The sequence below is a fragment of the Grampus griseus genome (genome assembly GCF_964374135.1).
Source record: "Grampus griseus genome assembly, chromosome: 3".
Taxonomy (NCBI): domain Eukaryota; kingdom Metazoa; phylum Chordata; class Mammalia; order Artiodactyla; family Delphinidae; genus Grampus; species Grampus griseus.
The window spans coordinates 82,367,712-82,383,922 of NC_139019.1; the positions used below are offsets into that span (position 1 = coordinate 82,367,712).

Consider the following 16,211-nt stretch of genomic DNA (forward strand, 5'->3'; position numbering starts at 1 on the left):
TAAGTGTCATGAACCAGGAGGTACTGAACTACAGGATTAATAGAGGAGAAAGACAATAGGCCTTTAGTAAATGAAGTTCCTCACAGCAGTCTTTTTAATCTTCTTATTTTATAGTTGATAACCCACACTTATCAAGATAAAGGAAAATCTTGTCCTGACATTTTCCCCTAATTTTTTTGTGCATTTTCCTTCCTTAATCTAAAATCAGAAATATCTCAATATCTCAATTCATATTATTTATGCATTTATTGAGTTTTTACTATGGGCTATGCACTGATCTGTACACTTTACATTCCTATGAGGAAGGTACCATTATTGTACCAATTTCTTGGCTGAAGAAAGTGAGGCTCAGAAAGGTTGAAATACCATATTTCATTGAATCTAAAATGCCAACACCATCTACTGTAAGAGACACCATTATTTTATGTACTTCTAAGTAAAAAAAATCACTACCACTCACATTATGGTACAATTCCTTACGGAAAGTCCTACGTTACTCAGATTTCAGTCTCACCAGCTTTTGAAATACATTATATCTATTAAGAAGATAAAATGTCAACTTTTCTGAGTTTTCTGAGGTATTTATATATTTTAGATATTAACCCATTATCATCCAGGTCATTTGCAGATAATGCCAAGTTTTCCTGGCTCAGCTACACAACTTGGCATGTGGGAGGCAATCCTTTTGCAGATTATTTCAATAAAAGAACAATAAAGCTATCTCTACTTGTGGGAATTCTTTACTTTAGTCCCATAAAACACTTGACTATTTCTTTGCAAGAAAATGTGAACTAGTGATCATTCCTACAACAGCAAGTATTTGCTTTACTAGTATCAAAAATTATATCCTGTTGCTGTTTCTGTCTTTCTACATATATATTAACTTTACAATTCAATGCTTAAATATTGCATTAGCTTTTTGAAGAGTTAAAGAGCAGTTTCTTTCAATATGGACAGCACCACTAATGTATATAACTCAAAGTAATAATAATATGAATAGTCATGACCAAGTTTGCTATATCAGGCAATATCTACTATGTCACAATTACATTCTGACTTACAGCTATTTCAAGATTCCATCAGTTTAAGATCTTACCCAATTTCAAAGATGTTAAAATGTCAAGAGGAAAAAGTGTATCTCAGAATCAAAGAAGTACTTGTATCAATATAAGGTCTCAACAGCAGTAAATGCTATATACTGTTTCCACTGAGTGGTCGCACTAGTAGGTAGGCCTGCTAACAGATCAGAACCTATGGATAAGGGGAGACCTGATTCACCATTAGCCTTGTTAACTCTTGAATATATATGTGGGACACAAAGAGAAGGCTATAGCTGGCTCTCTCTTAAGGCTTTTCACCAAAGAAAATAGGATGCTACTCTCTGGTGGTCAGTCTCTAGTGTGCAACCTGACTTTTGGGCTTAGGTGAAAATAACAGACCCTAACAAGGAAAATCTCTCTGCCTATTAGATCTACCACAGAGAAGCATAAACTCACAGTTAGTTGTACCTTCTACTCGTTACCAGAAAGTCATAGAATCTCTAGCCCTTACCTGAGGAGAGATTATAACCATTACCCACTGCACAAATCTGCTCTTGCTTACTTGAATTCCTTTATAATCTTCATTGCTTGACTGACTCACAAGTAAACACCAACCCACCAGAGAACACTGGCTAACCCTTTATCATCAGGGAAGACATGCTTTACTTTAATTTTACCAACATGGCTTAAAAGATATGCCCTACTAAGAAACTCATCTTTGGCAGGTGCTAAACTATGAAAGAAAGCAAACACTGCAAATTTTTAAAATCTTGTAGGCCCGTTATCTCTCTGTTTTCTTTCTGAAACTCAAGCCTGCTATATAATGTTAAAGGCAAGAGCCTAGATGTATGGGCTTTTCTATTGAATCTTAACATTACATGTCTATAAGGTACCTGGATTTTAGAACATTTGCTTCCCCATATTTTAGGCTTTTTATTTTTCTTTCTTTGTAATGGCTCCAGAAGCTCAGATCATGTTGCTTCCTAGAACGTCTACTTTTTTCTTCCTACATAAATTATTATCAGTAGCCCTGAACTTTATGAAGGCCAAGTGATTCTTTAATTGGCTCCTGAAATTGAGTCCTCATATGCTACAACTGAATAAAAAATTCAACTTTTTATGGCACATACGGAAAACTTCCTGAAACAACACTCAAATTGTACTGATTTTTCAATTCTTAATCCACTCTATTCCATTTTTTACACAAAGTTTAAAAGTTCCTAAAACAAAATTTATATTATGTTCATATTATTCCCCTACTTAAAATAAACTAGTGACTTCCTACTGCATTAAAAATAAAATCTAAATTTTTTACCCTGTCCCACAAAGACATGAGTCTGAATGTCTCCCCAACCTATCATTCTATCACTCTCCCCACCAAGTAACTATGCTCCAACACAGAGGTCTTCTCTAAACTGAACATACCCAAATCTTTGCTTCCTCAAGGTCTTTCCACATGTGTACCTTGTGCTTGGAATTTTCTTAACGACCATTCTTCACATGGTTAACTCCTTCTCATGCTTTAGGTTCCTCCATTTAAATGCTCCCTGTTCAGTGAAGCCTTCTTTACCCCTCATCTAAAACAGGTTTCACACAATTTTCTCTACTCAGTTGTTAATCAGTTGTTTTTAATCTGTGGGGTTTTTTTTTTTGTTTGTTTGTTTTTTTAATCTGAGACCCGGGCTTCCCTGGTGGCGCAGTGGTTGAGAGTCCCCCTGCCGATGCAGGGGACACGGGTTCGTGCCCCGGTCCGGGAGGATCCCACATGCCACAGAGCGGCTGGGCCCATGAGCCTGCGCGTCCGGGAGAGCCCACAGCAGTGAGAGGCCCGCGTACCACAAAAAAAAAAAAAAAAAAATCTGAGACCCGTAAGTTCCATAAAGACATGGGTATTAGTTACTAGTTTACCTTTAATACTGTTGGGCTGCACCCCACAAGCCTATAAGGCCAGTGCCTGCCCAGCTTTAAGACTGAAGAAAGAGCCTGGAGTCAGTGACAGAGACATCAATGGTTTAATGGATGGGGGAGCTTACATGTCTGAGGCAAGGTCCTGGAGCGACATCTCATCGTGTGCAGCAGTCCAGCAGACAAGACATGGCAGCAGGCTTTGCTGGGGGTGCGGGGGTGGGGAGGAGGGGCAGGGACTGCCAGTTATAGGGGGAGTCAGGTTGGCTCACCAGGTTACCATGGAAACTAGCAGAGCGGCACACCTCTCACTGCCCCTTTGATAAGAATAATCACTAGCTGGGCCTGGGGCAAGTGTGTAGAAAGGTCAGTCAGGTGAGTAGGGTTTAGGTGAAGCAGGCACTGGTGGAGCAGAGGAATGTACAGAGAGCCAGAGAACAGCCACCTTAAGTGGCCTGACCATACAAATACCAAACACAGTGACACTACACAATTAAAAAGAGATGAATAAGAAAAACTAAAATAACAATCCGTTATATTGTACTACTATGCGCCAGGCACTGTTCTAAGCACCTTACATCTATTAATACGTTTAATTCTAAGTATGTATACAAGATATGCACTACTATTACCATTATTTTATAGAAGAGAAACTAAGGCACATAAACGTCCCCAAAACTATTTAAGAATCATTTTAAATGGTGGGCTTCAACAACAGTTAACTTGTAATCATTTAAAAATTAAATGGGTATGGTTCTATCAGGTTGTAACAAAAAAAATAGTTTAACTTTTTAAAAGAGTAACAAGTTATTCCATTTAAATTACACACCAATTTGTACTTGATAAATGAAAATGAGAATTTCTCAAATTATTGTTTATATGAAGTCCAGGTGGGCTCAAAGCAAGGAAACTTCATTTTGACTACTGTTTTGCTCTTGGCCACTTTGTGGCAGTGTGTTAGGAATATCACAAGGTGCTTTTCGGTTTTTGTAACCTTCCTTCTTCCTAGAACAGGCACCTATCAGAAACTAAGTTTACAAGCCAACGACATGTGCAGAACCTGCTCTGTAACTGTGCTTTCAGAATTAGGGTAAGTAGAAAAATCTTTGATAAATCAGTGATTTTCAAAGTGTAATCCTAATTTCCAGAGTTTTGAAATGGTTGTTGACAATTTTGCCAGTTTCAATCACTGCTTTTTGGAGCTTAAGAATTTCTAAGCTCCTCACTCTGACATTCTGGAAATCCTTTCTAATAAACTTTTAAAAAGATTAAGATATCTTCTAGTTACCCACCCAGACAGGTGTTAGAAGTCTAAGACTGTTAACTGGACATTATATTATTTTGTATCCTAACACTAGCAATCAAAGCACTCTATTTCCAAGAAAGAAATATTGGAATTGGCTTGTTTTTGTTTCTTGCCTGGCAATAATTTTTAAAAAAAAAATCATGTTTAAATTTTCTGAAAAGTATATTTTAACAACTGTATTTTAATTTTTAACAATGTGAAAAAGTTATACCCAACTTATTTCAGTACTGTTAAAATATACACATGAAATATTTTGTAAAAATTAAAATTAAATAAAAATCTGAATGAAATATAATCCATTACTGGGAAGAGTTCATGATTTGATAAAAAATAAACACTTTTGTGTTTGAATGAAAACAAGTAAACAAAATTTCTGATTTTATACAACAAATCTATTCATTTTAAGAAGAATTAAACTATTATAATAAAAAGTACTATCTGTACACATCCAATATATACATTTATATATGATATTTTGAACAAACATCTATGAAAGCATTAAGGAGAGAGGAACTCATTTTGCCTAGGAATGTAAGGTAAGATTTGACAAAGAGCTTTTCTCAAATGGAGAAGAGAGAGAAGAACATTTGAAGTAGAGAGATTTACATCTACAAAGGTAGAGAATTATAAAAGTACCCAATATATCCAGGAAAGAGCAAGTGGGGGAGATAGGGATAAATTTCTGAGATGAGGTAGGAAAATTCAGTTGATGGTATTGTGAAGGGTCTTCAAAGTCCCAGTGAAAGAGTGTGAAATTCACCTGCCAAGTACTGTGGAAAATGACTTGATAAAACCTACATGTGAGAAACACAGTTCTTCAGACAACATAAAGGATGAAGTTATGAATAGGAAAAGAAAAACCAAATTGAATAAAGAATCACTAGAAGTTGCTTTTTTTTAACCCCACTATGTCTGTACTGTAGGCTGTGTTTCTCACCCAGAAAACGAAGAGTTCTTCTCCATTTGATACTCAGATGAGATTATTTTCTATAAAATAAGATGTTCATTAGTTTTGCTGCTTTGACTGGTGGGTCCATAGAAGCAAAACTCAGTCATAACCTGTGAGAAGGGCTGACAGGACCTTTATCTGGGTAAGGTCCTTCCTATACGTCATTCTGAAATAAAGATAAACATTTCTAAATGAAAAAAAAAAAGATGTTTGTGAGAAGATTTGTTAACTTCTAAAGTTCTTTTCTAAGTTATTTAAATATAGTAAAAAGATAACGTTAATACCTCTGTCGTTTTTTAAAAATTTATTTATTTAATTTATTTATTTTTGGCTGTGTTGGGTCTTCATTGCGGTGCGCAGGCTTCTCATTGCAGTGGCTTCTCTTGTTGCAGAGCACAGGCTCTAAGCCCAAGGGCTTCAGTAGTTGTGGCTCGCGGGCTCTAAAGTGCAGGCTCAGTAGTTGTGGTGCATGGGCTTAGTTGCCCCACGGCATGTAGGATCTTCCCAGACCAGGGATCGAACCCATGTCCTCTGCATTGGCAGGGGGATTCTTAACCACTGCACCACCAGGGAAGCCCCCTTTGTCATCTTATTAAATGGCTTATTTATTTATGCAGGGAGAAAATAAACTCAATATAATATAAAAGTCAAATTAAAAGCAATAGAAGAAAGAAAAATACTTGGTACCAGTCTTTGACACTAATCAAGTTCTTGGTGATGCCACTTAGGTGAAATGGGTTCTATTTTCCATTACCTATAAAATGAGTAGGTTAAGACTTCAAAAGTTCCACTCAGATTTAAGCTGAATACTTTATAGTTATTTTCTTAAATCCACTACAAAAGAATTGTACATGTCAATTTAATTTGCTTGTTTATGTAAAATTTTACTTTACCCCAAAAGTAGCAAATAAATCCTTGATACTAGCTCCAAACTCCTGATCTTTTGTTTGCTCTCTGTCCAACAAATGAGGCTGTTTACGTTCTCCGGCTTTTATCCTCACTGTGCCTATATGTTAACAAGTAAAAGAATCTTATGACATGTTCAAATAACTAAAACACATATTATAAACATACATACACATCCCAATACACCCAGTTTGTCTTGAAATGGCAAGTGAGCTGTTTTTGAACATGCTAAAGTCAATCTAACTAAAAGGCACATTCTTCTAAAACAGTGCTGTACTAAAGAAAATTCTATGATAAGGAAAATTTCCCATATCTGTACTCTTCTGTACTCTCCAGTACTGTAGCCATTAGCTGTACTGTGGTTGTTAAATACTTGAAATGTAGCTCCTACTACTGAGTAAATGGATTTTTAATTTAATTTAAAACTTAAATAGCCACATATGGTGACTACAGTATTTGACAGCATAGACCTAAAATATAAAAGCACAAACTTTGATATTACTAAAAATATTTTGTGCCAATGAAATGTACTACCATTAGGAGAGTATTCAATTTCTCTAACGTTACATGTATATTTTAGTGTTTCCAGAAGAATTTTAATAGTTATTACTCTATCTTACAACAATTCTATGGGGTAATACATGCCTTAAATCATGATAGGTAAATAGGTTTAAATATGCTTCTTTCTTTAAGAAAACTTCTGAATTTTAGATATAAAGCATTTTTAAAGAGGAATGACAAGAAGCAAGAACATGTACTAATGAAAGCCTGGTACATAAATAATACTTGGCTACATGCGGCTTTATTTGTTCAAATAATACTAGCACATGTCACTGTATGTCCATGACAGAACGAAATGTACACAGAAAGAAATGCAGTTCAGCCACATTCTGAGAATTGGTAGGGATGAAGAATATACTGTCCTTTAATTTAATGAATTATATTTTTATAGTCACCTCGAATACCATGTGGAAAGCATGAAAATGGTATTAATGTAGACCATGCAATAACTGCAATAATAACAAAATGAATCCACCAACTCTGCTGCCAGCGTTCATTATCATCACTGTCTTCAACACTTTAATAGAGAAAATGAAAATTTTCAACTTTGTATATTTTAATACAAACAAAGTCATGATTAAACAGAGCAAGAAAGAGCATTTTCTGTTAATTTGTTATTGTTTTGCTGAAATTGAGTGGTTGTGAGTTCTCCAATTATGTGGTTCTCTTTTGTCCTGCAGGATACTAAATTTTTTCCTTTCCCCACTTTTCCCCTGTCCATACACGTGGCGAAGAGTAATTCTCTGTTCCTTTTAAACTTGTTTCTCCAACAGAAGCTATGAATTTAGAAGACATCACTCTAAATCTCATCTCTTTTTTGAAATCATTCCTACCCCTTTAAATCATGTGCCCAATTCTTTAGGGTAAGCCTGGCCCTTTAAGTTGCACAACTAACACTGTATCTGGGTACGTGACCCTTTAAATCACATATACTTGGTAATCTTTTTCTTATAGTCCCTTCTCTGAACTCTCATATTGAGTGTGTATTACCCTTCTAGTGATCATACCTAATCATGCTTTGATAGAACTTTGTCTTCTTTCTTCCTTGTGGTTTTTCTTGGTTGGCCTTTGCAAACTACAAAGCCTTGCAGTGGGCAGGGTGAGATGGAAATGTGAAGGATCCTCTGCTGGGATTTGTTGATTTTTCCCTTTTTACAGTTTCAACATCCTTTGTCTCCAGTAATGCTCAGGCCATAATTTTGTGGGGGATTTTCTCAGCTGTGACATTATTTTGTATCAATGTAATGGTATTAGGAAGTGGGGCCTTTAGGAGGTGATTAGGTCATGAGGGTAGAGTCTGCATGAATGTGATTAATGACCCCAGATAGACTTCTTGCCCCTTCATCCATGTAAGGACACAGGGAGAAGCAAGGACACCAGGAAGCAAGATCTCACCAGACACTGAATTTGCCAGCACCTTGATCTTGGACTTCCCAGCATACAGAACTGCAAGAAGTAAATTTCTGTTTTTGTAAGCCCAGTGTATAATATTTCTGTTACAGCTGCCCAAATGGACTAAGACAGTACAGAAGAAAAATTCCTGCCTAGAATAAGTATCTTTCCCTATAAAGACAAATCTCTATGTTAAAAGAGGGCCAACCTAAGAACAAAGTAATCAACCTGATGACAGCTTGTCTCCCAATGAATGTGTCATATCGGGAACTCAGGGTTGACCTCTACTACTGATGAATTGGATACTCAGCAGTAGGAATACTCATATCCTAGTAAATATTCTTGTTGAGAGATTGTCCTTAGTGTGAAGAAGTCCATGTTACTGCACTCATGCAAACTCACCATTACTGTCACCATGGCCACTTTTCACATGAGCTTATTGAGGAAGAATTAGGGTGGTTAGAAAAAAAAGAGAGAGGCTGGCTAACATTAACAGGATGGGATATCTTGTCCAGCTGATTAAAGAGCCTCTTCCAAAGTACATACCCTTTTCATGTGCCAGTTCTAAGAGTTTCATCCACATATCCTCCTGGTTACCTTTTTTTTTAAATCTTTTTCTAAGTCCTTGGCTACCCAACCATAAATTAGTATAAACTTATACCTCAGGCCATCCCTCCTTCTATGCTAAGTGGACAACCAGCCTGAAGTTCTACTCACTAGAATGATCTCCTGATTTCAAGGCCACTGTTGAGTGGAGTTGTAATATAGTGGCCATCCCCTTTCTCATCTCAATGAGAGAACTTAATATTCACACAATTAAATGTTTCCTTTTCCCTGCGAATATTTTCTAGTATTGTTAAAAGAAGCCGTATGACCCAGAACTCTTAAAATAACTTCTGTCCCTCCAGTGATTAAATGATACAACTATTTAACTTCCTAGTCTTGCCCTCCCTGAACTTAATCCCATCCTACAACCTATGATCATTTTAGTAATTATCTTCAATTTACTCCCAGCAAGGAGGTTATCTGTGCATACAAATATGCAACCTAGTTCTGGAATCCTAAAGCTACTTCTGATACTATTTTTAGTATCAGTCAGGATACTGATAGGAAACAGATGGTGTACTCATCTGAGATAATTTGAAGAGAGAGGGACAAGAAGACCATTTCCAGTGATGTGGGCAGAGTTTAGGGAAATGAACAGGGTACAGCACAAAATTATGGAGTCAGCAGTACAGTAGCAAACTGTTATGACAAGCCTTAATGTCAAGTGGAACACTGCTTAATAAATGGAAAAGGAAGCCTCAAAGGAGGCGTCATCTTTAGAATAGGAATACAGTCAATCTGGATACAACTCCTGCAGAAACTGGAAGGATAATACCCTAGCCTTAATTTGCTCCTGCCCTCTCATTTGCCAGTGCCTCTCATTGGCCAAATCCAACTGAAATCCAGAGTTCAAGGGATTATGTTGAGGCTCTCAATATAGCCTCCTGGGGAAGAAAAGAGACTAGAGAAGGTTTTAGAAAGGTGGAAGTGAATTTAGAGAGTCAAAAAAAATACATCCAACACATATTCTCTGGTACTTTATCTGCCCACCTACCCTGCCCCTTCCAGCTACCAAAACTTCACTATGGCTAGGTAAGAACCCAGATGAGCTGGCAGGGGAGCTAGGAGGAGAGCTTCCACATACTATCTGTAGCAATAAATAACTATGGAAATAGTTGGCAAGTTGGCAATAAATAAGAGGAGCTAGTTGGCTTCTGTACCTCAGTTTTAATTAGTTCTATGTTTATATAAAACCAGAGTTTCAGAAATGGAGGGCGGACCTTTCTGTTTTCTTGTAGTGGTAGATTTTTATCTCCTTCATTAACTCCGTCATCTTAATGAGAGAAATAAAAAAGGCAATAAGTCACTTATAGTACCACTTCCCAATACATAATTAAATATAACTTTAAAAATACATATTTAGGGACTTCCCTGGTAGCACAGTGATTAAGAATCCACCCGCCAATGCAGGGGATACAGGTTCAAGCCCTGGTCCGGGAACATCCCACATGCCTTGGTGCAACTAAGCCCGTGCGCCACAACTACTGACCCTGCGCTCTAGAGCTCGTGAGCCACAACTACCTAGAGCCTGTGCTCCGCAACAAGAGAAGCCAGTGCAATGAGAAGCTTGCGCACCACAACAAAGAGTAGCCCCCGCTCGCTGCAACTAGAGAAAGCCTGCGTGCAGCAACGAAGACCCAATGCAGCCAAAAATAAATTATTAATTAATTAATTTTTTAAAATACATATTTATATAGCAAAAAGAAGGAAATAGTAAAGACTAGAGAAGAAATAAATGAAACATAGAATGGAAAAACAATAGGGAAAATCAATTAAGTTAAGAGTTGATTTTTTTTTTAAAATCAACAAAATTGACAAACCTTTAGACCAAGAAAAAGACTCAAATAACAAAAATCAGAAATGAAAGAGAAGATATTACAACTGATGTTACAGAAATAAGAAAGGATCATAAGAAAATACTATGAACAATTTTATGCCAACAAGTTGGATAACCTAGAATAAATGGAAAAATTTCTAGAGACATATAACCTATGAAGACTGAATCATGAAAAAATAAAATATCTAAACAGACACAGAACCAATAAGGAGAGCAAAACAGTAATCAAAAACCTCCCAACAGGGCTTCCCTGGTGGCGCAGTGGTTGAGAGTCCGCCTGCCGATGCAGGGAACACGAGTTCGTGCCCTGGTCTGGGAAGATCCCATATGCCACAGAGCAGCTGGGCCTGTGAGCCATGGCCGCTGAGCCTGCGCGTCCGGAGCCTGTGCTCCGCAATGGGAGAGGCCACAACAGTGAGAGGCCCGCGTACCGCAAAAAAAAAAAAAAAACAAACAAAAAAAAAAACAACCTCCCAACAAAGAAAATCCCAGGACCAAATGGCTTCACTGGAGAGTACCACCAAACACTTAAAGAAGAATTAATACCAATCCTTCTCAAACTTTCCCAAAAAAATTAAGAGGTAAGAATACTTCCAAACTCATTCCATGAGGTCAGCATTACCCTGAAAACAAAATCAGACAAAGATACTACAAGAAAACTACACACTAATATCCCTGATGAATAATGATGCAAAATTCATCAACAAAATACTAGCAAACCAAATTCAACAACATATTAAGAGAATCACACATCATAACCAAGTGAGATTTATTCTGGAATACAAGAATGGTTCAACATATGAAAATCAGTTAATGTGATTTACCCCATTAACAGAATGAAGGACAAAAGCACATGATCATCTCGATGCAGAAAAAGCATTCAACAAAATTTAGCACCCTTTCATTGTAAAAACTCTCAACAAACTGATAATAGAAGGAAATTACCCAACATAATAACAGCCATATATGAAAAGCCCACTGCTAACACTGCACTCAATGGTGAAAAACTGAAAGCTCTCCCTCTAATATCTGGAACAAGGCAAAGACACCTACCTATTTTTAACACTTCTATTCAACATAGTACTGGATATTCTAGCCAGAACAATCAGGCAAGAGAAAGAAATAAAAGGCATCCATATTGGAAAGGAAGAGGTAAAATTACCTCTGTTTGCAGATGACATGATCTTCTATTTAGAAAATGCTAAAGACTCCAAACAAAAAAACTGTTAGAACTAATAAATGAATTCAGCAAAGTTGCAGGATACAAAGTCAACACAAAAATCAAGTGTGTTTCTATACACTAACAATGAGCAGCATGCAAGGCAAAGACTTGTACACTGAAAACTTCAAAACATTGCTGAAGGAATTAAGGAAGACACAAATAAATGGAAAGACATACATGCTCATGGATTTGAAGACTCAATATTGTTAAAATGCCCTTAATACCCAAAGTGGTCTACAGATTCAATGCAATCCCTATCAAAACCTCAACAGAATTTTTTGCAGAAATAGAAAAAAAAATCCTAAAATTTCATATGGAATTTCAAAAGATCCCAAATAGTCAAAACAATCCCAAGAAAGAAAAATAAAGACAAAGGCTTCACACTTCCTGGTTTCAAAATATATTACAAAGCTATAGTGATCAGAACAGTATGGTACTGATATAAAGACAGATATATAGAACAGTGGAAGAGAATAAAGATCCCAGAAATATATTCTCGTAAATATGGACAAATAATCTTTTACAAGGATGAAAAGAATACACAACAGGGAAAGGATAATGTTTTCAATAAATGGTGCTGGAAAAACTGGATATTCATGTGCAAAAGAATGAAGTTGGGCCCTTTCCTTATAATATATACAAAAATAACTCAAAATGGATTAAAGATCTAAACATAAAACCTGCAACAATAAAGCTCCCAGAAAACAACATACAAAGAAAGCTCCATGACATTGGATTTGGCAATTATTTTTTGATATGACATCAAAAGCACAGGCAACAAAAAAAATTAGAGAAATGGGACTACGTCAAACTTAAAAACTGCACAGCAAATGAAACAATCAACAGAGTGAACAGAAAAACTATAGACTGGGAGAAAATATTGGCAAACCATGTATCTGGAGTAGGGCTAATATCCAGAATATAGAAAGAACTGCCTCAACTCAACAAAAATAAAAATCTGATTTTAAAAATATGCAATGGACTTGAATAGATATTTCTTCAAAGAAGATATATGAATGGCCCACAAGTATGTGATAGGATGCTCAACATCACTAATCATCAGGGAAATGAAAATCAAAACCACAATGAGATATCACCTCATACATACCTATTAGGATGGCTGTTAAAAAAAAACCAATATGGAAGTTCCTCAAAAAAATTAAAAACAGAAATACCATACCATCTAACAATTCTGGGTATATATCCCAAAAATATTGAAAATAGAGTCTCAAAGAGATATTTGCACACCTATGTTAATTGTAGCATTATTCACAATAGCCAAGAGGAGGTTGAAGTAACCTAAAGGTCAACTGACAGATGAATAGATAAAGAAAATGTGGTTTATACATACAATGAAATATTACTTAGCCTTAAAACAGAAGGAAATACTGTTATATGTTACAACATGGATGAGCGTTGAAGACATTATGTTAAGTGAAATAAGCCAGTCATAAAAAGACAATTACTTCATGATTCCACTTATATGAGGTGTCTAAAATAGTCAAACTCTTAGAAACAAAAAGTAGAAGAATCACTGCCAGGGCTTGGGGGTAAGGGGGAAATGGCAAGTTGTTGTATAATGGATATAGAGTTTCAGTTTTGCAAGACGAAAAAATTCTAGAGATACGTTACATAACAATATGCATATAGTTAACATTACTATATTATACACTTAAAAATGGTTAGGATGGTAAATTTTACACTATGTGTTTTATACCTCAATTAAAAAAAAAACTATATGTGGAAATAGTAGTATGGTTGTCATTATAAGTTGTTTTTTGAATTATATTTCAAACAGCAAAGATAAAATGTGTATTTTAGATATATTTATATGTATACATATGTGCATATCAGTCACATTTACATATTTTTAAAATAGTAATTACAAATTATATATTTATAAGCTACAGTATCTATCCAATAAATATTTTATACAATGTAAAACAGAAAAAAAAGAGAAAAAAAAACCCAGCCTACCTTGTCTCAAAAGTACTGTTCACAGAGGCCTTAATTAAGGGTGCTCCTATTGCATATCCCAAAGCATATCCGAGTATTCCTGCAGCTTCCACAAGGCCTATAAAATGGATACTGAACATCAAACTACATAACCCAACTTTGTTGTAAAATGATAAAAATGATCTTACTGCAATGAATTATTTCTGAAAGCTTCATGGAATATTCTATTAGTCTCCAAAGAAACAGAACCAATAGGATATTGAGAGAGAAACAGAGAGACAGAAACAGAGAGAGACAGAGAGTCAGAGAGCGAGGCAGAGACTTTAAGGAAGTGGTTCATGAAATTGTAGGGCTGGCAAATCCAAATTTGTAGGGCAGGCTGGCAGGCTGGAAATCCAGGTAAGAGCTAATGTTATAGTCTTGAGTCCATAATTAAGTCTTAAATCTACAGGGCACGCCAGCAGCATGGGAAAACTCAGGCAGAGTTTCTACACTGTAGTCTGGAGACAGAATTGCTTCTTTGGGAAACCTCAGTCTGTTCTGAAAGGCTTTAACTGATTAGAAGAGGCTCACGCATATTATGAAGGGTAATCTGCTTGACTCAAAGTCTACTGATTGTAAATATTAGTCACATCTAAAAATTATCACAGAAACATCTAGACTGGTGTTTGACCAAACAACTGGTTGCCATAACCTAGCCAAGGTGACACATAAAATTTATCATCATACATATTATTCAATGCACATATTAGAAAAACTCAGATAATTTTGTAATTCACTGTACCTTATTTAATCTATATATTAATGTAATATAAATAAATACACATATATTTAATACAAATTCAACGGGTCTTATTTCAATTTAATTTGTGGTACTAAAGCAAGATAATACTTTAACATAAACATCACCTTTGCATCCTTCACTTTAGCTGCCAGGGTGGCAGGAGGTAGCAATAAAGTAAGCTACTCTCTGTAGTGTATACATGTGTTTTAACTGCTATTCAATAGAATCAAAAGTAAAACAAACAGATTTGTTGCCACCATCAGCCAACGGTAATGAATGGCTACAATTTTTTTTCTAAAAACAAACATAAATATGAATATTATCTATTTTAGTTCATTGATATGACTTTCCTTACCTCTGGTGGAAAAATTATTATTTTGGTGAAAAATGTTATTTTCTGTTAAGTCACCTTCACAATAAGTACGTAAAAACAACTTTAAATTTTTTTCCAAAAATGATAGTTAGATAACCCTGTATAAGTAGATGATCTACCAGGACCAGAAGCTATTACAATATAAAGAGGTACAGATTACTGTACCCCAGGGCTACTTATTGTGCAATACACTAGCATGAAATATTATAAATAGAGGATACTACACTGTAGCTAATTAAATAGCACATCACTCCTCTCCTTGATAGGATGAATGAGATTATGTTTTCATTAACTTCAAAATATCAAAGCTGGGCTTCCCTGGTGGCACAGTGGTTGAGAGTCCGCCTGCCGATGCAGTGGACACGGGTTCGTGTGCCGGTCCAGGAGGATCCCACATGCTGCTGAGCGGCTGGGCCCGTGAGCCATGGCCGCTGAGCCTGCGCGTCCAGAGCCTGTGCTCCGCAACGGGAGAGGCCACAGCAGTGAGAGGCCCGCATACCACAAAAAAAAAAAAAAAAAAAAAATCAAAGCTCCCCAAAACGATTGTGTTAATGTACGTAAAGAGCTTAGTAATGATTATTTCAGCACCACACTGAATCTTGCTCTAAGCAAGCATAAACAATATTTCTACTCCCTTATGGATATTATGGCAGCAACATCCCACTATATCCTTGATATTAGCCAAAAGGCCGAGAAGTGATACCCCACTGTATCCTTAAAGTTAAAACATACAACTACTCAAGCAATTTAATCTGGTAATTTGAGATTTTTTTTCCCAGCGAAATGAACTGCAGCCTAAATAGGTTGATAGGATGAAAATATATAAAAATCATATTAGAAGGGGAAATAACTTGCCTAGATAAATACCAGCTGAGTGTGTGGCAACGCTGTTATAAATAAAGGTTACTCCAAGGACATAAAGAGGTATAGCTGCTATTCCCTGCACACTCTGCCCAAGGATGAAGAACGTCATATATTTTGATTGGAATGATAATGAAGCTTTCTTGCAAGCCTTGACCATCTTCATTTCTTGGCAAGTATCTTTTGAAAAGATAATTATATTTTTGTTAAATGAGTCAAAAGTTAAACATACAACAAATACGCAGTATCTTCTATGAAATGTTTTACCTTTTATAAGCTATTTCCACCATTATGCTTTTATTTTAGTTAACACTCATGTATATTGAATGTAGTAGTTCTATAATCAATCATCATGTTCTCAGAAAAAAAGCAACGATAAAAGAAAATTTGTGGGAATACTGGAAAATATGCACATATTATAAACCAAATATAAATGTGTATGCATAATTATATGTATATATATACTTATGTGTGCATAAGTATATACATACATATATGTATATACACACACAT

General features: G+C 35.9%; 1 protein-coding gene across 1 annotated transcript in view; it reads right to left on the reverse strand.

Moving 5' to 3' along the window:
* Positions 1-16,211, reverse strand: part of LOC309819842 (solute carrier organic anion transporter family member 6A1-like) — a gene marked incomplete at both ends in the record, with an annotated part of 96,303 nt that overhangs the window by 64,375 nt on the left and 15,717 nt on the right. Inside the window, 2 exons of the mRNA XM_082650310.1 lie at positions 6,094-6,206; positions 15,693-15,878. Coding sequence (XP_082506436.1) covers positions 6,094-6,206; positions 15,693-15,878 — 299 coding nt within the window. The remainder of the gene's footprint in view (positions 1-6,093; positions 6,207-15,692; positions 15,879-16,211) is intronic.